At 39.1% G+C, this 22,090-nt stretch overlaps 1 protein-coding gene across 2 annotated transcripts in view; it reads left to right on the forward strand.

Moving 5' to 3' along the window:
* GPRIN3 (GPRIN family member 3) overlaps positions 1–17,192 on the forward strand; it is an 80,543-nt gene extending 63,351 nt beyond the window's left edge. For both annotated transcript variants that reach the window (XM_059665486.1, XM_059665494.1), the window contains one exon: positions 5,813–17,192. In XM_059665486.1, coding sequence (XP_059521469.1) covers positions 5,927–8,257 — 2,331 coding nt within the window. In that variant the 5' untranslated portion in view covers positions 5,813–5,926 and the 3' untranslated portion in view covers positions 8,258–17,192. The remainder of the gene's footprint in view (positions 1–5,812) is intronic.
* Positions 17,193–22,090: the final 4,898 nt, after the last annotated feature.

Below are 22,090 nucleotides of genomic sequence, written 5' to 3' on the forward strand. Positions count from 1 at the left end.
TGTTTTTATGAGTTTGGCTCTTTTAGATTCCACATGTAAGTGATGTTATACAGTATTTGTCCTTGTTTGACTTATCTCACCTAGCATAATGTTCTCCAGATTCATCCACGTTGTCAAAAATAGCAAAATTTCCTTCTTTTTCATGGCTGAATAATATATTCCATTGTGTGTATAATGTCATATTTTCTTTATCCATTCATCTGTTGATGGGCACATAGGTTGTTTCTGTAGCTTGGCTATTGTAAATAAGGCTGTAATGAACATGGTAGTTTATTTATCTATTTGATATACTATTCAAAACAGTTTAAATATCTGATAAATTTCTCATCTAAAATAAATATCTATGCCTTAGTACAACAGTTCAATTATGAAAATATAAAGCTGTGAAATTATAGTCTGCCATAAAATAAAATACTAAACATATTCTCCTCCTGAGATCGTCTTGACACCTATCACATTAGTCCTAACTAAAGTCTTCCTTACCATTTTAACAAGTGTCAGAATAAATTTTTAACACAGATCAGTGCTTACTAGTATATATTGAGACTTTTAAGGAGACTAAGACTTATCAGGTGCTTAATATATGCCAAGACGCTATTTGTTCTAAATGCCAAACCTGTTCCCTACAACATCTCAGTGAGGCAGTCCTCTGACTGTTATCCTCAAGTTATAGATTAAACTGAGGCTCTGAGAGGTTATTTGCCAAAATACATAGAGTTAGAGTTAGGGAGTGGAACTGATACTCTAATCCAGGGAATTCTGGCCCCTGCTTCCATGTTCTTAAATGCAATGCCAAACTGCCTTCAGAGGACTAGAACTTAGGTTGGGAATTCTACTCTGTCAGTGCTTTGGGGGCCAAGCTCTCAAACTCAGCTGTCCACAGGAGCCCAGGTAAGTAATGTGAAGGAGTGAAACAGGGCAGGTGGGGAAAGGGCCATGCAGGGGAACAGCCAGTGGTTCTCAACCTTCCTGATGCCGCAACCCTTTAACACAGTTCCTCATGTTGTGGTGACCCCCAACCATAAAATTATTTTTGTTGCTACTTCATAACTGTAATTTTGCTACTGTTATGAATCGTAATGTAAATATCTGATATGCAGGATGTATTTTCAGGGGTCGCGACCCACACGTTGAGAACCGCTGGAACAGCCCTTATCAGCGCCTTCTGGCGTTACTTTCTGGAAATGCATACCTTCCAAGTTTTTAAAGAGAAGCAAGAGGGAAATCTGGATTTTTATGAAAGTTCTCTTCAATTCAAAAAGACAAAGAAAGAAAAGAAAAGGGAAGGAAGGGAATGGAAGTTAAAACCATGCAGGACACTCTCATACACACACACACACACTCAGACACCTGCAGGAGGAATTCAGTCAGTATGTGGGCCACCTGTTTGCAACCTCTAAATTTTTCAAAGTTAAATCTTATGTTGGACTCTGGTTGATATTTTTTACACTGATTGATTTTAAGACATTCTCATTCTAAACTACTGAGTAATTACACTTTTTAAATGTCTTACGTGTCAATCTATTGGAGACTAATCATTTCTGCTATTTGGTGGGTGAGGGAGGGGAAAATGCTCAGGGTGGGGGCGAGGAGGTGGAGGGTTGTGGAGGGAAGATTGTCTCAAAACATAGGCAGTCTCTCCCAAGCCCATGGAGATGCTGTGAAAATTACACCAGCGTCTGTGTAATCCAGTGGTGTTGACTTCCTATCTGCTCATAAATCAAGAGATTCTTAATTACAGGTGTTAATCTGGGCTTTCAATCTTTATTCCTTAAATGATGAATAAATTAACCTCAATTAACAAAGCAAACAAACCCTTTCAAAGTTAAATGAGTACAATTAGCTATCTGTAGGACAATGGAAGTAAGCTCAGGGATTGAGTTTTATGAAATCCCTCATCTTTTTCTAAATTTTTCAACTTTCAGTTGCTGAACTTTGAGCTGTTCAAAATTTATAGTCCTCTTGGCAAACCAGGTTTCTTGGCTCTAGGCCAAGGTATAACGTAGGAGGCATTCTGTATTCCTGGCTTTATGAGACCTTCCAGCGTTTTGTAGCAGGTGTCCAATGTACTTATCTTTAATTGTCTAAACATACATTGCAGATACATAAAATTTAATGAATAACATACAACTGTTTTCTTACTTCCAAACACAGCATTCTTTTTTATTGTGTTTTCATTTCTATTTCATGCCATAGATTTAAATTTCCTATTATTTTGAAGTTTGGTAGGACATTAATAGTGGCCATCTTGGAAAGAAATGGGATCAATTAATATCTTTTTAAATACATTTTTAAAATATGTTTTTATTGATTTCAGAGAGAGGAAGGGAGAGGGAGAGAGAAATAGAAACATCAATGATGAGAGAGAATCATTGTTTGGCTACCTCCTGCACACCCTCTACTGAGGATCAAGCCTACAACCCGGGCATGTGCCCTGACCAGGAACCAAACTGCGAACTCCTGGTTCATGGGTCGACACTCAAACACTGAGCCACACCAGCTGGGCCAATTAATACCTTTTTATGCACAAGATCCTGTGAACAGAAAATAATCAATAAGCTTGTCCCGTTTCCTCCTGAGGCTTAAAGTACTTTGGGATAATTAAGGCATTTATACAAGGAACAACAGTACAATAACTGCATTAAAAGCAAAATACAAAGGACCCAGGTTAACGTAGCTATAGGCTTTTTAAAAGAGAGAGATACTTGACCTGGCTGGCATGCCTCAATAGAGGATCGGCCTGTGCACCCATGAGTCATGAGTTTGATTCCTGGTCAAGGGCACATACCTAGGTTGCAGGTTGATCCCCACTCTGATCCCCCGCCCCCTGTTGGGTTGGGTGAGGTAGGCAACCAATCTGTGTGTTTTTGTCACATTGATGTTTCTTTCTCTCTCTCTCTCTCTCTCTCTCTCTCTCTCTCTCTTCCTCCCATCCACTCTCTCTGAAAATCAATGCAGAAAATAACCTCTGGTGAGGATTAACACAAAAAATAAAGAGAGAGACTTTATGATTTGAAGGCTTTAGAGACCTTCAGAAAGTAAAGTAAGTGGGATTTAAGTGGGACCATGAAGAATAAATAAGCTTTTTCAGGAGGGAGAGGGCAGAGAGTGGAAGGAAGGGTATAATAAAGACAGATACAAAAGAAGGAGAGGGAAAGATGTGGTTGGGGCACAGCAAGTGAATGCAATAGAGAATTGCAGTAAGGAAGAAATGGACTATAAACCTGAGATGGGGGGACTATCATACTTTCAACAAGATAAATTTAAATATAAATAAATAAACAAAGAGACAAACTGATAACATGGTCTGAATGAGCAGGAAGTAGTAAAAACCAAAGATGGGAAAATATTCAACCCATTATCATTAATAATAAAGTTAGCAGGAAGAACTGATTTAGGGGAGAAGATAAGTTGGATTCACTGCTAGATTTCATATGATTATCGGTCAGTCAAATAACATTAAACTAAAAGATAAAATTATGTATTTTCAAAATCTGGGCCAACCAAATTTGCCTTATTTTGACCTTTTATAGCCTGAGTCAAGAGTGTGCTATTTGATTTATTATCCATCACATGCAAATATGTAAGATCCTTGAATTTTGATACCACAAAGCTCCTCTGAAATCATTTATTTTTCCAATGAGCTAATTAGGAGTCCAGAAAGTTTAAGTGATTAGCATGAGGTTACAGACTCTATGAGAAAAAGAGGTAATACCAAAACATAGTCATCCACTAGTTTCTGAAACATTGCTTTATTCACATCACCTGGTTATCTTTTCTTAAATAAAAAAATGTTTATGCATAAAGGCACACAAATAAATTTTTAGATGTACTTTTTAAAATTTAGTATTTTCCCACCTTTGGGTACCTCCATCTCTCCCTGTCTCCAACTCATCACACTCCTTCTACTTAATACCTAATATGTCTTCTTCTGAATATTTTTAGAATTTATATAATCACATACAAACATATCTGTACACATACACACCTACAAACAGCACATACATATGTGGTATTTTAGGTCAGTGCTTTACAAAAATTAAAACTTATATACTCTTTTCTGTACCTTGCTTTTCTCATTCAACCATACTTGGGGAAACCTCAAGTGAAAAGTTACAGCCTAATTAGTATTTTTGGGGGGGAGGGGGGTGTTAGCTTTAATTTTTTTTTAAATCCCCATCCAAGGGTATGTTTTTATTGATTTTAGGGAGGGCAAGATAGAGGAGGAGAAAGAGAGAAACATTGATGTGAGAGAGAAACATCGATCAGTTGCCTCCTATACACACCTTGACTGGAGATTGAACCCACAATCTGGTTATGTGCCCTGACCAGGAATCAAACCCATTCTTTTTGGTGTAAGGGACAATGTTTAGATCCACTGAACTACACCGGCCAGGACAATGGTTTCTTTTAATGGTTGCATAATGCTCTACAGTAGAGATATGTCTTGATTATTTTTGCTATTCCCCCATTCATGGAGATCAGCTTGTTTCCAGTTTTTGCCTCTACAAATAGTACTTCAGTAAACATACTTGTACCTAAATATATATGCTGGTATTTTGTTTTGATTGGGATCACTGGGTCAATGATATGTTTATTTTTAGTTATAAACATTAAGCTGGTTTCCTAAGAAAGTTGTAACAATACACATTCATACCTACAGTTAATAAAAAATACTTTCTTTGGCTAGGTGTCTCCCCAGGCTATAGTGTTATAACTGTTTTTTAAAGTTTTTTTAAGTGCAATTGGTACAAAGTAAAATCTAATTGTTACTTTTTTGCATTTCTTTGACTACAAATGAATGTGATCATCTTTTCATAAGCTTGTTGGTTGTTGGACTTCCAATCTTGCAGATTGCATTTTCATGTTCTTTACCCGTTTTTGCAACGAGCTATTTTGTCTCCTTGTAAATTTTTAAGAGCTTCTACTGTATTATAGATATTTTTCCTGTCTCCTAGAGCTGCAAATCTATTGTATTTGTTTATGGTATCTTTGTATTTGTTTATGGTATCTTTGTATTTGTTTATGGTATCTTTGTCACACAACATTTTTTTACTTTATTTAGATAACTATGCTTATATTTTTCTTATAGTTGCTGTATTTTCTGCCTTCCAAAGGAAGTTTATCATCCCTGTCCCTAGATTATTTTATGGTTCCTAGATTCTCTTACCAGACATTTATTTATTAATTGATCTATCTTTTTGTTTTTTGTTTATTTTATATTTTAACCTTTAATCCATCTAAATCCATCTAGGATTTCTTTTTAGGATTGGTGTAAGATAAAGACCTAGCTTTCTTTTCTTACAGATGAATAAATAGTTTGACAGTCCCTTATATTAAGTAATCCATCCTTTTGCCACTAAATTGAAATGCCTCTCTTGTTCTACATCCAATCTCATTTATATGTGGATCAATTTCTAGATGTTCTATTTCACAAGTCTGTGTAGGCCCTATTTTCAATACTTATTGATTTGATCACAATAGCTTTACAGGACTTTTGGATTTTCTGATATCTGGTAAATCAGATTACACAAATGATTTTTAAGGTATCAAATGCTTAGGCAAATACATTAAAAACCTATTTGCTAGACAGCAGTGGAATGCAAAATCAAACTAATATATCAAAATAACACCTGTATAGTTTTTTAAAAAAATTCCAAAATCTACTTTCCATGATCTAAGTATTTTTATACAAACAGATTTGGGGAGGCAAGATTTTCAATGCACTTAATAGTCCTTATACAAGTAACAGATGTATCTTCAATCCTTAAATTTCCTATCATATTAATAGTACTGTTTCTTTGATTCACAGATCGGTCCTTCAGAGAAATCATCCCTGATTGTGTCTTCACTCTGACCTACGACAGCTTCCCAGTGGGAGCACTGCTCAGGGGAGAGCTCTGAGGTTTTCCTGAAGAGAAATTCCATGGGGACTGTACCTGACCCTCTAATATTAGCTAACACTTCCCTGATCACAGCTACCGGAAAAGAAGAGGACCTAGGAGAGGTACAGGCTGCCTCACCTCCGCCTCAACCAGCCCTCCTGTGTAAGAACACCGATGGCCTTTCCAGCAAGCCTCGGGAACCAGCCCTCAGCCCCAGGGCAGCTTCGGAGGCCCTGATGCAGGCCTGTGAGCATGAGGCCGCGCGGCCAGACATGTCTTCTCCTGGCATCTTCAATGAGGTGGAGCAAGCATCTCCCACACTCAACTCCCCTGGCAATACCCAGCGGCCAGGAAACAGCAAGCCCACAGCACCAACCCCGTGCTCTGCAGCAGTGAAGGATCTTACACACACAGCGTGTACCATGCCAGCCAGTCAGCACCACCACCAGGCCATCCCGGGGGGCCAGCCCAACGCCAGCGCCGCTTCGGGATCTGAAGAGACACTGGGGAAATCACAGAGAACCTCAGATGGAGAGCAATCTGAGACGCCGAGTTGTCCTGTGGGAGGCACTTGTAGCAGCAGCCAAGATCAAGTGCCCTGTGATTTTCCTTCTCAAGACACAATCCCGGGAGTGGTGCAGACTGCAAACACAGCGCCCAGGATGCTCAGTCATGCCGCCCCTCCTGCAGGCGGGCCTGAAGGGGACAAGCAGGGAGCCATGTCCGACGCCAAGACGAGGGCCTGTGACTCTCCAGCCAGAGAAGACGGATGTTCAGGGAACACACAGCCCTCTGCCACCACCGCTGACACCCAGGCGGTGAGTCCTGGGACACCTCAACCATCCCACCTCTCCAGCAAAGGTTCGACGTTTCCTCCAGAGCCAGAGAAGACGCTGCTAGCAGCACCGCACCAGGCGTCCAGGTTCAAAGAAGCCAGTACGATGACCAATCAGGCTGAAAATGAGGTCAAGGAAGTTCCCAACAGGGCTCAGCAGGATGCGGAGGTGCAGGCCGTGGCCAGTGTCGAGAGCAGATCCGTCTCCACCAGCCCCAGCATCCTCACTGCGTTCTTAAAGGAAACCCCTGCTCCTGAGCCTTTGGAACAAGAGCAGCTACGTGTGGTTTGCCATGGCAGTGGGAGACAGGTGTTGGAGCTGTCAGTCAACAAGCTATCCCCCCAGGAGTCGGGGCGGTGCCCTGGCATCATGCCAGAGGCGCACAGCCAGGCAGCTGCAGCTGTCTCCACGGCTCTCCAAGGGGATAGTAGATGGGTGAGCCTGCCAGGGGAGGTCCCCAATACCTCATCCATCAATGAGGCATCCAGCAATGCCCAGGATAAGCGTACAGACGATGGGAGGTCAGCTGGAATGACCCCAGGGATGCCCACGTCTAAACAGCTTTCTGCTAATTCTAGCTCCCTGAAAGCTAGCCTCACCGACCAGATTTCCATCAGTGCAGGAAGTCAAGATGAAACCAGTCACGGGTTGGGGACATTTGGAACCAAGCCATCTGAGCTTGCAGTGAAAACCACAGGTGGCCACAAAACAGACCCTGATTGCAAACTCTCTGCCTCCTGTGGCCCTGCCAGCAAAGCTGAGCAGTTCGGGGGCTCCGACCCCACGGATAAAGGAGATGCAAGAGAGAAGAAGCCTGCATCTCTTCCGGTAGGAAAAGAACAAGAATCGAAAGGCACGAATCTCCAGGATGGGAAAGCAAGGGCAGAGGGCAAAAGCCTACTGCTCAATCCTAAAGCTCAAGAAAGTGGAGGCTCGAGCTCAGCTGCCAGTCCCATACCCTCCCCCGTTAGAAATAACCAGGAGGGCACCGTGGAAGAACACAGGCCGGCCAAACCAGCCACCAGCCTGAGCCTGCCGTCTGAACCCATGGGTGACTCCAGTCCTGGCTCGGGCAAGAAGACCCCTTCTCGCTCGGTCAAGGCCAGCCCGCGCCGCGCCAGCCGGGTCAGCGAGTTCCTCAAGGAGCTCAACGTGACGGCGGCCGCCCAGGTGGGACTCACCCCAGGAGAGAAGAAGAAGCAGCTGGGCGCCGACTCCAAGCTGCAGTTGAAACAGTCCAAGCGGGTCAGGGACGTGGTGTGGGACGAGCAGGGCATGACCTGGGAGGTGTACGGCGCTTCCCTGGACCCGGAGTCGCTGGGCGTCGCCATCCAGAACCATTTACAGAGACAGATCCGGGAGCACGAGAAATCCATCAAAGCGCAAAGCAGCCAGGCCCGGAGGTCCATTTCCTCGGATACGTCTTCGAGTAAGAAGCTCAAAGGCAGGCAGCACGGCGTGTTCCAGTCCATGTTGCAGAACTTCCGACGCCCCAACTGCTGCGTCCGCCCTGCCCCGTCCTCGGTGTTAGATTGACGGGGAGCGTGTGTGGGAGCCCTGGTACACCTGGAGGGTCTTCCTACGGGTCCATCCAGGTCAGCGCTTGCTCGGTTTCCTCCCACCCCCATCCCCCAGAGACCAAGAAGAGAAAGCGAGTATTAACTACAGGAAATTGCTACTAAGAATTGTTGGGTCCTTTGACTGGAGCTCCATAAATTAAAATATCTTTTCAGTTCGGGTCACACAAGGGAAACGAAGACATTTCACTCTGCAAGAAGGAACAAGAGGAAAGCAAGCGTCCCTGAAAGTTCTCCACCTCAATCAAGAGGAAACAAGATTCCCTGGGGTTTTTTCATAGGTTGTTGCTTAGAGAACCAGCATTGTCGTTATACGTGTGTCATTTTGTGCCACTGTCTCAATTGAACGCACTATGGTATTTCCATTAAAACCCCGGCTTTGTGTTAAAAATACCAGAAACGCTATTAGCAAAACCACCGTTACACTTTCTAGTCCTGTTGTAACAAGAATGCTGTTGCCATGCAAAATTTAAGTAGCTGATAAGAACTATAATGGAAAAAAGGTAAAACAAATTTGACTCATTCCTAGGCCAGAGGACATGAAGTAAAAGCATTTAAATGCATACGATACCAAATATGAATTAATATTTGTAAACGTCTACAGATAACCATTTTTGTAAACCTTGTTATACCTCTTCATAAATTTAAGAAAGTTATAGGAAGGAAATTAGCTAGGCTTTTGAATATGAATACTGCCCACATAATACATGAATTTATATATATATAGATTTTCCAGCGCCAAAGGCAAGATGCATCTCCGTGATTCAGACTAGATTAAATTCCCATTTCTTTACCCCAGAGAAAGTACATGTGGCTGAATTCTTGAAAAGAGTCATCAAGTTATTGATAATATTAAATTTTATGTTGTACGGGTGTTCTCCAAAAGCATTCTACTGAAATGTTAAGGTTCTGGTAAGGAATCATAAACAACCAGTTAACAAACACTCTTCTCTCTGTGTTGAAAAAAAAGGAAAATTTCCTGAGTAACAAAAACAATGGGTTTAATTTAGACTCCACTAAACAGGAGGCTGTTTGTGTGTTTCTTTTGATCTGGTTCAGTAACTTCTAATAGGAAATGTAGTCAACAGCAAATAGAACACCAGCTTCCTTATAGTTTTTGGATGTAGACTAATATCATGTAATTGCTTACGTTTCTAATCTATAGCAATAAGGTAACCTCTGCAAATGTTGATTTTAAGAGAAATACCATCATATCTCATTCTTCAAACCCAAGAAAAGAGAGGCTTTTACTAAAACACAGTTTGAGCTTTGGTCCTGGAAAACATAGGCACCTGTTTGAGCTCAGCCCCTTCCTGCTTCCAGAAATTGACCCTGTCCATGTGACCCATGAGCATCTAGCAGGCACTGGGCTAGGATGACCAGCAGTGGCTTGAGAATTGGGGTAGCGAGGAAGAGGGGAATGAGCTAGGGCCCTGGAAAGGCTTCCCCTCCTGGATTCACTGTAGGGAGATCGCTGCTCACCACCTTGCGTTTAGAAAATCAGGTTGTTAGATGTTGAAGAGGCACTGCTTGTCTTCACTAAACTCACTCTCCTAGATGAGACAGATGGCCATGTAGTCTCTCTCCGGAGACTCATAAATACCATTTTTGCATGAACTCAAAGTCCCTGTTTTGGCTTTTTTTTTTTTTTCATTCTTTTTGGCAGATGCTGAACATATTGGAGGAAACCATACTTGAACTTTAACACAAGCTACACTGGACACAACCTAAATTAGTAATAGCCATTGATTTCTTTCAAATCAATTGGACTGTATACAAGGCCTGCATAGGAGACCACAGTCACAGCATCCTCAGAGCCTGAGAATGGTACTTAACAATGGTTGTATTTGGAATTTATAATGAATTTTTTCATGATACAATTTTTAGTTTCTTAAGAGTTGGCCTGTATTGAGAATGCTGTCTAAAGTAGAAATTACTATGAGATTAACAATCACATTATTATTTAATGATCAGAGATTTGGTCTAAAACTCTCTTTTGGCCTTACATACCCATTTGTTGTAATGTTCATGTCACTTCTGTCAGAGATGCCTTTTCCGGGATGTAATCTCACTCCTGCCTCTCGCTCATGTTGTCTCCCTCACATGTCGCACGTGCTGTGTACACACAGAGAACACCCTGTGTACACAATGGCAGCTGTCAACAGCACCCACTGCAGCAGGGTGGGCCCCAGGTAATCCTCTGTGCAAAGTGGCTAGAACAGGCTGTTCCTGCATTAACATAGGAGAAAAGGAAGAATTCAGCATCTGGTAATAATATTTATTTTCATGCGTTTGGAGTAACCACATGATTTATAAATAGTTAAATGAGGCAGAGGCCTCAAAGAGTTGTAGGCATTTGTTGCACATTAAATAAATTTAAAATTAAATTAATTAAAACTAAATTTGGTATAGTTGTGCCTCTCAGTAAAACTTAATGTTTGAGATAGTAACTTAAACTGGTTTTCTTTGGTGCTGGCACCAGCCCTGACTTCTTAATCTTTAATTCTTTATTATTTATCTTTACTGCTGCCATACTGTAGAAATTGTCAGAAAATATTTCAAAAGCTTTCTTGTTTTGTTGTTTATTGAATCTTATAGAAGGTACAGCTTTTAAGAACAGGGTCACAGTTTGATTCCTGGACAGGGCATATGCCCAGGATGCAGACTTGATCCCCAGTGGGGGCATGCAGGAGGCAGCCAATCAATGATTCTCTCTCATCATTGATGTTCCTATGTCTCTCTCCCTCTCCCTCTTCTCTGAAATCAGAAAATATATATAATTTTTTTTAAAAAAAATAGTAACAGAAATAGATCATCAAATGGATAAATCAGATAGGAGCCTGTTCAAGACAACCATGTTTTTACATTATGATACCCTACATACTCTCACAATAAAACCTTGATTTGAAATTTTGCCTTCACTTTGGTCTGTGACACAGCATAAACATTCACTATGTCATTCATGACTCCTTAGGTTCACTCAATAAATGGGGTTGCAAAACAACTTTAATGGCAGACTCTTTGAATTTGTTTAGTTATTCCTTGCCTGCAGGACACACATTGGGTTGAAAGTTGTTTGTTTTTGTCCTTAATTTCTTTGGTTATGGTTTGACTCTTCTTAATGCATTTTAATTGTTGAAATAAATGAAGGAAGTGTGTTATTAAGTAAATAAATATAAAATATTTCTTGAACCAATAGTAAAAGAAAAATGAGTTAGAACACAGAGTCTGGAAGATAATGAAACATTTAAAATGTTAAGAGACCATGCAGCCTACCCAGTAAATAATAGATTTTTTAATTTAAATCATGATTTTCCTATTTTTAGGATGACAAGAAAATGTCATCCCTTCAACTGTCATGTTTATCTTTAGTGCTTTTCTAATTTTGTCTTTCTTGATTATTGGTTTTAATGCACAGACCAACTACTTCACATATAGTAAGTTTGTAATCAACCTCTGTGTGTTTTGGATCTGTGGCATGAGTTGAACATTTTATTAGGTTAAAACTAACCAGAAACCTTTTTGTTTGCATCCAAAATGATATATTTTCTACCCTATATGAGTATTACTTCCTACCTTAGTAAGTTCAGACATATTGAATATCATTTGATTTTTTTATGGGTTTTTTAATCTTTAGAATTATCTGATACTCATTTCGGATACCAGTGTTCTCCACGCTATAGGTTAAATATCAAAATTTAAATGAATTTGACTGAATATGCATGTATAACATATAACCTGGAGCTTGAATTTTAAAACTGAATCTTAATAGAATTGAGCTTGTCATCTTAAAATAGAAAGCCAGAAAGAAGTTCCTATCATTCTGGAATACCTGTATATACCACGTGAAAAATATACTATGACATGACTTTAAAATGTGTTTACAGGGGATCTATATGAGTATGCTATTAATGTAAATTATTTGGCCTTTTCTGTATCTGCTCTGATTTACTGGCTAAATGTGAAAATGTTCCTCCAACATATTGTACACGTGTTAAAAGATTTGTCCACTTCTAGTACCATATAACTCACCACATCCCTTGTCCACTTTTTAAGAATCAACATAAAAACAGTGCATTAGAATAAGGTTTGCATATATGTACATGTGTTTTTACTGAAAATTAGGTACTTGTAGACTTTTGTAGGCCTCTACCTGTCTGATTTATCAATCATCTACAATGCTGCCATGGAGATGATGCTGTTTATTCTCTCCTGCTTTGTCCTAAATGGTGTTTGAGAAATGAGGCCTGTGAATTCCCCTTTGTGATAATTATACAGTGAACTCAGCAGTATCTTGATGAATGAGCTGACCATCTTGTCCCCACCCCTGTTTTTTTCTATACAGTAAATCAGAAATCTTGTCCACGTTTGCTTCGGTATTTACTATTTTATATTCATATCTGAGCATTTGTTTCCTGTTAGCAATGTTCCTTGTGTGAAGCCCTTTTGGTTGACTCTCTCCAAATGCTGGGCAGCTGCTGCCACTTGGCAAACAACAAGTGATATGCAGAAGCTCCTGTCCCTCCTTCCTAATGAAATTCTGCAACTGGCTGAGTAATTATAAATGTCATTTGTGCAGACGCATGGACTTAGGATGGCTACAAAATTTTAGACATTTTTGCAAAAAAGGAAAAAATAGTCTTGTAAATATTGAAATAGATTTTCATGAACTTTATTCTAGTCTTGGGGGAAAAAACTCTCCTTGGCTACAGAAATCAAATAAACTTGATTTGCAATGACCAAGGACCTAGATGAAGTGGATGAAGGTGGGAAAATTCTGTCTCACAAGTAACCAGAGGTCATGACAACTACTTTTAACTGTGAACACTCACCAGCTAACCTACTCACTTGCCACAACCAAAAAACCTCTCTAAGTAAATCCAATACATCGGTATATATGTGTAGATAGAAATAACAAAATAGCCTAAAAAATTACTGTTGGCTCTTAGGTAATCAAGGTGATGATCATTTTAAAGGACATTTAAATAACCATGGGCCTTGGTGAAATGACTGTGGAGGCCAGAATGGTGCAACAAGATGTGATTTACAAGTTTGGTGTGTGTGTGTGTTTTAAGTTCCAGATATTTCAGAAACTAATCATGAGAATAAAGACTGTTGAATATGAAATTAAAGCCAAGCAATAATGTGCCAAAAAGAGGCAGTTATACCAGCACATGCATCTACTATGGGCACACCACTATATAGTCATGGTCTGCTCCATGAAGACTGTAACCCACAGGATAAAGATGTAAAGGCTTCATTTCTCCTTTCTTACTGGAAAAGCTTGATTATGAGCTTATGAAGGAGGTACAACACCAGTGAGCATTATTGGGGATATGGTTAACAGCCGAGACAGGAAAGGAGTCAGAAAGTCTTGCTAGCTTAAAACTCAAGACAGCTCCATCCGGAAACTTGGAGAAATTAAACATATGGTAATTACTCTTCCTGGACACTTGCATGTAAAGCAATTGGATTAACTCTGCCTGGAGGATTGCCCACCTTAGCTATGAAAAAAATGGTTTTCCAAATGTAAAGTAACTAAAACATGAGTACTCATATCAAAAGGGGCCTCAAATAATGCCTTACAGAAAGAAAATGATGTTCCAGATGGGCGTTCCTAAATACTACTTCTTCATCAAGTATCTTTTTGGTTTCAAGCTCAACTCCACTGGCTGCAAAACAATAGGAATAAAAGTCAGATAATTTGCACTTCAGAAAAAGGTACTGATGATCAACCAGCATGCTGACAATTATGGTGATACGCCAGTGATTTAAGTGTATTAACGAGAATTAAAGGGGAGAGAAATGCTGACTTCTCTTTTGATTTCCTAAGATGTGGGGATGTCATCCACTTATTTCCGGGGTGAAAATTATAGTTTGCTTTTTGACATTGCTGCTAGCATTACTCTTTATTACTTTAAAATTAAATTGTCTATTGTTTAGAAAAACTTTTAAGCAGTTACACAATTTTTTTCTGATTCTTATCATTGCTTTTAATATCAAGGAAAGACTATGTATAGAGTAAACTATATTAAATGAGTAAAAAAGCTTATCCAGGTTTATCAGTATCTTTTAATGATTTTTAGATTAGATTCCTTAACGTTTATTTTAACTGCATCTTTGAGTAAAATTATTTTTCATAATGTTTTCCATCGTGTCTTAAAGTGATGTTGGTAAATTGGGAGATTGCAGTATTATAGCCATACTCCTGAATCCCAGAGGAGAGGAGAGACTAACTCTTGTCTTAAGGGCATCTTGAGATACCTTAACTAAGGTTGAGAAAGGTCAATGGGGCCTGGAAACTCAAGAAAGAAATATACTAACAATGACTAAATGTCTAAATGTATTTATCTCTGCTGTACTAATATGTTGTGAACAATACGTTGTGCATAATACTGTAGCTGGCCGTGGTATGTCAATAGTTCTGTAGGTGTGTATGGTCTGCGAGTGGTTGGTTTTCTATTTTTATGTGTAGAAAAAAATAACATGCCGTATCCCATTTTAAGACCAAGTTCTGTCATAAGGTAGGCACATGTACAAAAGTGAATAAAGCCAACAAAAGTGTGCATGTGTACTCAGTAACAGTCCTTTCATTTTTGAAGGTCAGAAAGGGCTGTTGTTTTTTTAATCATCTTCAAAAGTAGATTACATAATTATCACAAAGACTGAATATAGTAATCAGTACATTGGCATGTTGCTAAATATGCCAGGGCCAATTAACCATGCCGTTAGTCACAGGTAAGGTCAGTTCTTTGACCACTGGGATGATTTACATTCCTCACACATCCTCTCCATGTTAAGTGTGTGACTAGGATGTACATACTATGGGTGTGATTGTGTACATACCTCGTATGAATTATCTAAATCCTCAAAGCAGCTACAGGAAAGCAGGAAGAAGAAACAGTTGTTCAAAAGCCTCAAAAGGGCTAATCAATGTGTATTTTTATTTTCTACACATAAAAATGTGTACATAACATACTGTAAATAGCTTGCCCACATATATATGCACACATAAATGCATTTTATTCATACTAGTATATTTAAGTAAATCACAAAACAACTCATTGAAAACTGCATTTTTCTATGGCTGTTCTGTTTTACATATATTAGTATCGGGTCAGATTCTCCATTGAATGGTGTTAATCCCTGGTAGCAGATTTAGAAAATTAGGAAAGCTCCACTGGGCCACAAAAGTCTACTTAGCATCTTACTGAGGCACACACTGTTCATGAGCAGCTATAGAGGTTTAATGCTGTTTCTTTAAGCACCTAATTTTATATCTGAAAATGACAAATACTGGGGAAAACCAATTATGTTTCATAGACTCTGTTTGTACATTTATTAGTGTATTTATTTGCACAGGCTGATAAAAGCCCTACTTTTTTTTAGAGATATATCCATAGGTTTCAAGAGTGTTATAATCACATGAAGTGAAAAATGATTGTAGACATTCTTTTTTCCCCCCTTATGATCAGCCAAACGATGTTTAGCAACACCAAAGAGAAGTCTAGAGTAAAAAATTTGTTTTAATTATAGATGATGTTGGTAGGACAATGGGATATGAACAGTTGTGAATTCTTTAAGATGGATTCAAATAAATTATTAATAACAGGTGATGCTGTGTGGACTTGATAACAAGATTAGAGTCATTAACCAGCAAATGTCAACACTGGACAACATTTTTCAATTTGTCACAGTTCCAGTCTGTGAACTGATGTTGTTTGAGTTACACTCATTTCTTCTGAAAGGAAATACACTATTAAAATAAAAAAGTCTGATCTGGTTCCTAAAACCTAGTCTGATTTGACCCCAATTCCTTGACACTAAAACTTATGTGACTAAGTATTCAGTTTAAGATATGAATGGAAAATAACAGAATTTCCCATTAACAGAGAATTCTGCATGGTAAAGTACAAATATAACCACTTCTCAGTAGAAAGTTAATGATACCATTTAATACGTATTTGTATTTTAGAGAATGAATGTGCCATCTTTATATGTTAGATAAAAATAAAAGGTTAACCAACCATAAGAACACTATAGTTACAACTATAGCTGGCTGTGTTTTTTAACTAATAAAAACATACTTGTTTATAAGAACAGCATACCTGAATTCTTGATTTTTTGTCAATATTTACTGTTGCTTAGAAGATAAATTTAAGTAATTATTTTGGAAAATGTGTATTAATTTAAGTGCCACCCCCAAAAATTATAGCTATCAATGTGAAAATCATTCATGTTTGTAAATACTCAGCTGAGAAAGACCAAAAGTGCAGTGTAAGGTTAAATCACTGAAGATATAGTAATACCAAAATAAAATTCCATTTATGAATGTACCAATATTAATATCGAAAATTACCTCCTCACTCTAGCGAGTTTTGCTCAGTGAGTAGAGCATTAGCCTGAGGACTGAAAAGTCCCAGGTTAGATTCCGGTCAAGGGCATATGCCCAGGTTGCAGGCTCAACCCCAGTGTGGGGCATGCAGGAGGCAGCCAATCAATGATTCTCTCTCATCCTCTCTCTTTCTCTCTCTCTAGCTCTCTCTCTCTCCCTTTCTCTCTGAAATCAACAAATATATATATATATATATATATATATATATATATATATATATATTTACCTCCTCATGATGTCTATATACAATACAAAAGTCATAAAATAGTTTATTTGAGAAAGTCCCCATCCTCTAGAAATTGACCTACCAATTAAATTTTATTTCCTAGAAAAAAGATGAAATGTTATGATTTATAGAAGGATAGATCAAGACTTTGAAATTATATACACTTCCACCTTCATTTTGGATTTGATTTTTGAATGGATGAATGAATGAAATTCGACTGATGACTTAGTTTTACCCTTTAAAATTTTCAAATATTTTTTGCATTTCACTTTCCATAATAAATGTAACATAGATGAAAATTTACTGTGGTTTTTTTTGTCATTATTGTTACTGATTTTGCCACTGCTGTTGAAATTGTCCTAGGTGTTTATAATCAATTAATTTTCAATGTGACACACTTCTAGGAACCTGCAGTGGAGCGGAAGGTAATTTTACAGTGAAAGCAGAATTTCCATAGAATCAACAATACATACCTGCAGTCACAAGAAGCAGTGGTTTTTCTGGCTCCTGATGGCACAGCCGTGTGTGTGTGTGTGTGTGTGTGTGTGTGTGTGTGTGTGTGTGTACATACTTTTGCTCTTGTTTGGTGAGAATGATGAGAGGTTGGCATGCATGAAAATAGAGGAAGGGGTGAAAATTACAAGGCCCATCTACTCTTGTGGTGGCACGGACCACCTGTATTCAAGCTTCTATTGTCTCATATCTGGGCTTAGCTGCCTCTTTTCCAGGACCATTCAGGTGTGTGCTATGGATTTCCAGACTCGCTGTCTACTCCTCGGCAAAGTCGGGATCCTGCTGTCTAGATTCTAGGAGATAGAAAGCCCAGCCATGCCTTCCAATCCAGCTTAACAATTAATAAAACTAAGACTATAATTGGACCCCTTTTGCCTGCATGAGTCTGACTTCAATTCATCGAAGAACTGTAGAGTAGGAGGGTTACAAGATTTACGAACCCCAAATCTCAAAAAGTGATTTAGTGAATTTTCTGTGAACTTTCAACAGTAGTGGTTTTAAAACTTCCAAGGGCCATACACTCCCTCAATTACTCTGTGTGTATAAATACACACTGTTTCAGACTAAAATAGTGTCCTAGGGCTGCCTTTATCTAACCCACATACTTAGACATTCATTCTTGGCAAAATTCAACCTCAAATGTTTCCAAAGTTATGAATGCTCTTCGTGGAGAAGTTAGATCAAGCAAGAGTCCTCATGGGGCTGAGATTGTCTGTCTTCGGCTGGTAGCTGATTATGTCCCGCCAGCAGGTGTTTTTCCCATTAGGTGCCATTTCCAGCCAACTGTTCTTACTCATCCACCTCTTTCCTGTTGAGTAGTAAACACAAGAACAGCCTTCTTGGCGTAACTGGGTTTCCCTGGACTTACTGTGATCTCAAAATACTTCTTGTGAAGGTTCTGCCTTCTGTGAACCACACAGGATCTCTTTCAATCTACCACACATCCTTAATGAACTCAAGAACACAACATTCGTTAATCTTCCTCACAACATTCTCTAATCTTCCTCAAGACCATCCACAACTGTCAGTGAGCTGAATTGCAGAGTTCTAAAATCTTTAGACCCTTAGAATGATCCAAATGTTCTGCAGCCAGTTTTTCTAAATATATCACAGAGGACACACATAGTCAAAATTCAAATTGTCAGAATGGAAGCTGAAAGTGCTCAGAGAGATTTATCATGGGAGTATTGGCATCTCAGAGAAATTTCCAAACTTTTTTTTTATTCCTCTTGACACCTCTCAATCAAACTGCATAAGAACATTGGCCTGCTATTCAAAACAGGAAAAAACTAAGCAGAATGTGATTGTCAAAGATATTAGAGGAATTTAAAAGCAAGATAAATTTCTTAAAGGGCTGGAAAGTATTTGTTTGTTATTTATATTCTTTTTGTCCAAAGTCAATACAAAGAATAATGGCTATGTGCCAGACATTCTACTGGGCACTTCCACTTATATCTCAACTTTGGTGGGTATTGTATATAAATGCAAACTGTTTTTCCATCAGTTTTTTTTTCAGTGGCAGGTACTTGAGACATATGAATTGGATGTTCGAAGAAATATATTAGTAAATACCTAGGCTTAGAACAAAAGAACCCTGAATTCAAATTTCAACTTTAAATATATTTTTATTGATTTCAGAGAGGAAAGGAGAGGGAGAGATAGAAACATCAATAATGAGAGAGAATCATTGATTGGCTGCCTCCTGCATGCCCCACGCTAGGGATTGAGCCACAACCCGGCCATGTGCCCTATCCAGGGGAACCAAACTGTGATCTCCTGATCGATGCTCAACCACTGAGCCATGCCAGCCACACTCAAATTTCAACTTTCAAGCCAAATTCATTGGCAAAATTATTTAATGTTTTTGACCCTCAACGCATTCATCTGTAAATGTCAAATAACAATACATACATTGCAAAATTGTGTGATTCAAAGACAGGTCCTCCCCCTTCTCCTTTGAGTTTTGCTTTCTTATTTGCTTGAAATTGTTGATCTATTATAAATAGACTGGCATTCTGCCATTTCCTTCCATTTAGTAACCTTTTTTATAAATCTAGGTAAATACTAAGAAAGGTTTTAAATATGACTATGAGATAGCTAAATTGTGACTTTAAATGTATTTCCCTTTTTGTTTAAAGCATGAGGATAATACATTCAAGCATTTAGAGTTGTCAGGTCTTCAAGAAGTAAAGATTTTTATTAAGTTCAATTTGTCACACCAAATATGATTTTTAAAACATATAGTTAAATGCTAATAAAATATTACTAATTCAAAAAAAGGAAAACAATTGGTAACTTTACACTAACATTTAAAGTTACATATAATAAAAGGTTTCATATGCGGATGGAAGTCATATAACTGACAAAATAATAGAATCTAGAAAACTAGGAAGAATACCTACAAAACAGTTATAAAAAAATGAGCAATACAACAGAGATTGTCAAACTGTATAAGCCAGCATCGTGAATGTATGAAAACATGCTCCACTTCAGTCACAAACCTTCATCCCTCACAGTTGAATCCTGTGGGAGGAGAGACCTTCTGGATTCATGGGGCTGAGTTAGCAGCTTTGTGTCCAAGAGCTGGAAGAGAGAACCTCGCCTGCATTAAGAGATCTGCAAGTAGAAGATCCTGGTGATATGTATATGTGAAGGAGAGAGAGAGAGAGAGAGAGAGAGAGAGAGAGAGAGAGAGAGAGAGAGAGAGAGAGAGAGAGAGAATACCTCCACACATGTCCTGAGCAGCACACATGCACATCCAAGGGAGAAGGAAAAACTGTGGGAAGAGGGCTCTCTAAAGAATGTGCAGAAAGCCCAGGAGAGCAGGTTGGATGTGAACACCTGCCAGAGTAAACTTTCCAGGTTCCCTGTTCCTCCCCATAATCTTCAGCCAGATTAGTTGGCAGAAACAGAATCTCTAAGAAGTGGAAAGAAACAAAAATCCAAATGGTATTGTAAAAAAGCTGGCATTTTACCATTTTCTTCCATTTACTAACGTTTTTATGCATCTGGGTAAATACTAAACCCCCTCCCTCTATGTATTTGGGTCTATAGGGCTGATTAGGAGAGCACTTTCATTTATAAGTAATTGAATAATGAGTATCACATGACACTGGGCATTTTGCATTGGAAATAATGAGACCGTATTTGCAATTTTGAATGACCTGTGCCTGTTGAATCCAGGGGGAGGCCCACCAAAGTGAAATAGATGATGTCACTGATGATGACTTTGCCACCTGACAAAGTTTTGTGTGCACAGAAAGTAATGGAAGTTCATAAGACTGAGCCATGCTACCTGCTTTGCCCCTGAAGGCTTCTGCATTTGCAGCTCATGCTAGAGCAGTGGTTCTCAACCTTGGCTGCACGTTAGAATCACCTGGGAATCTTTTTAAAATCCTGATTTCTGGGCCTCATCCTCCAGAAATTCTGTTTCTTTGTTATGGGGTGGGGCCACAACATTAGTAACAAAGAAACAGAATTTCCGGAGGATGAGGCCCAGAAATCAGGATTTTAAAAAGATTTCCAGGTGATTCTAATGTGCAGTCAAGGTTGAGAACCACTGATCTAGGAGCTGAGAAGAATCTCCATCTGACAACTAGAAGAAAAACAGCAACTCAGCCCTCCAACCTCAAGGAAATGAATTCGGCCAACAACCAGTGAGCTGGGAAGAGGAGCCCCAGACTCAGGTAAGAACTGTAGCCCTGACCAACACATTGATTTTAGCAACTCAGGACCCAGAGCAGAGACTCCAGATACACTGGACCCATACTTCTGACTGAAAGAAATTGCCTGATAAATTTGTATTGTGTTAAGTTGCTAAGTTTCTGGTAATTTGTTGCATAGCAATGGGAAACTAATACAGCATTCAGTTAGAGATTTGAAATGGCCAAGATCAATTTTGCAGGCAAGGACTTGTCTACTTTCATGCTACCCAAACCAGGACACAGGAACCCTTCCATCCTACCCATTTTCCTGAAACATCTGATGGGGTTTTCATGGGCAGGTACTTAAGTCACTTTAACATTGAAGCAAATATAAATTTATAGTTTCTCTTGTCTGTCCACTCTTCCTCATTCTCCCCTGTGCACATGGAGGCTGACTTGTACAGGCAAATTCTGCAGGCTCCCTGCCAGGCTGCTGCCCATTGATTTCAGTCTATCAGAGGTGCAGTGAGGAGAGTGACTTTGGAGCATTTATTTCTGGATCCGCCCGCACCGGGGTACCTTGTGTTGGCTGTGTCATACTCAGCAAAGCCGGAGCCCCTACCAGGCAGACCTCGCCATTAGGATGGGTCCTGGTTACCCCTTTCCTACACTCCTCAGGCCTCTATGTTATACCCTTTACCCTAACTTGTCACTAGGCCCATGATACTGTACTGATACTTTGTGATTGCCCTAAAGCCTACCTACACCCTTATAAATCATCTCTTCATAATATTCTCAACTACCAAGTTTGAAAATACCAACAGTTTCCTATAAGAATCTGACTGATAGAGAAGTCAAAGGGCAAATTCATCATCTTTAAACTTCAGGTAGCTTTCTCTCATTTGGCTGGCTTCTCCCAACTCTGCCCCTTTACCTTCCAGTATTATTAGCTTATTATTCTCACCTACCTTTGGGAATAATACTGTATAAAATTTGAAAATTATTGTCTGGTGT

Source organism: Myotis daubentonii, chromosome 1 (genome assembly GCF_963259705.1).
Source record: "Myotis daubentonii chromosome 1, mMyoDau2.1, whole genome shotgun sequence".
Lineage (NCBI taxonomy): Eukaryota > Metazoa > Chordata > Mammalia > Chiroptera > Vespertilionidae > Myotis > Myotis daubentonii.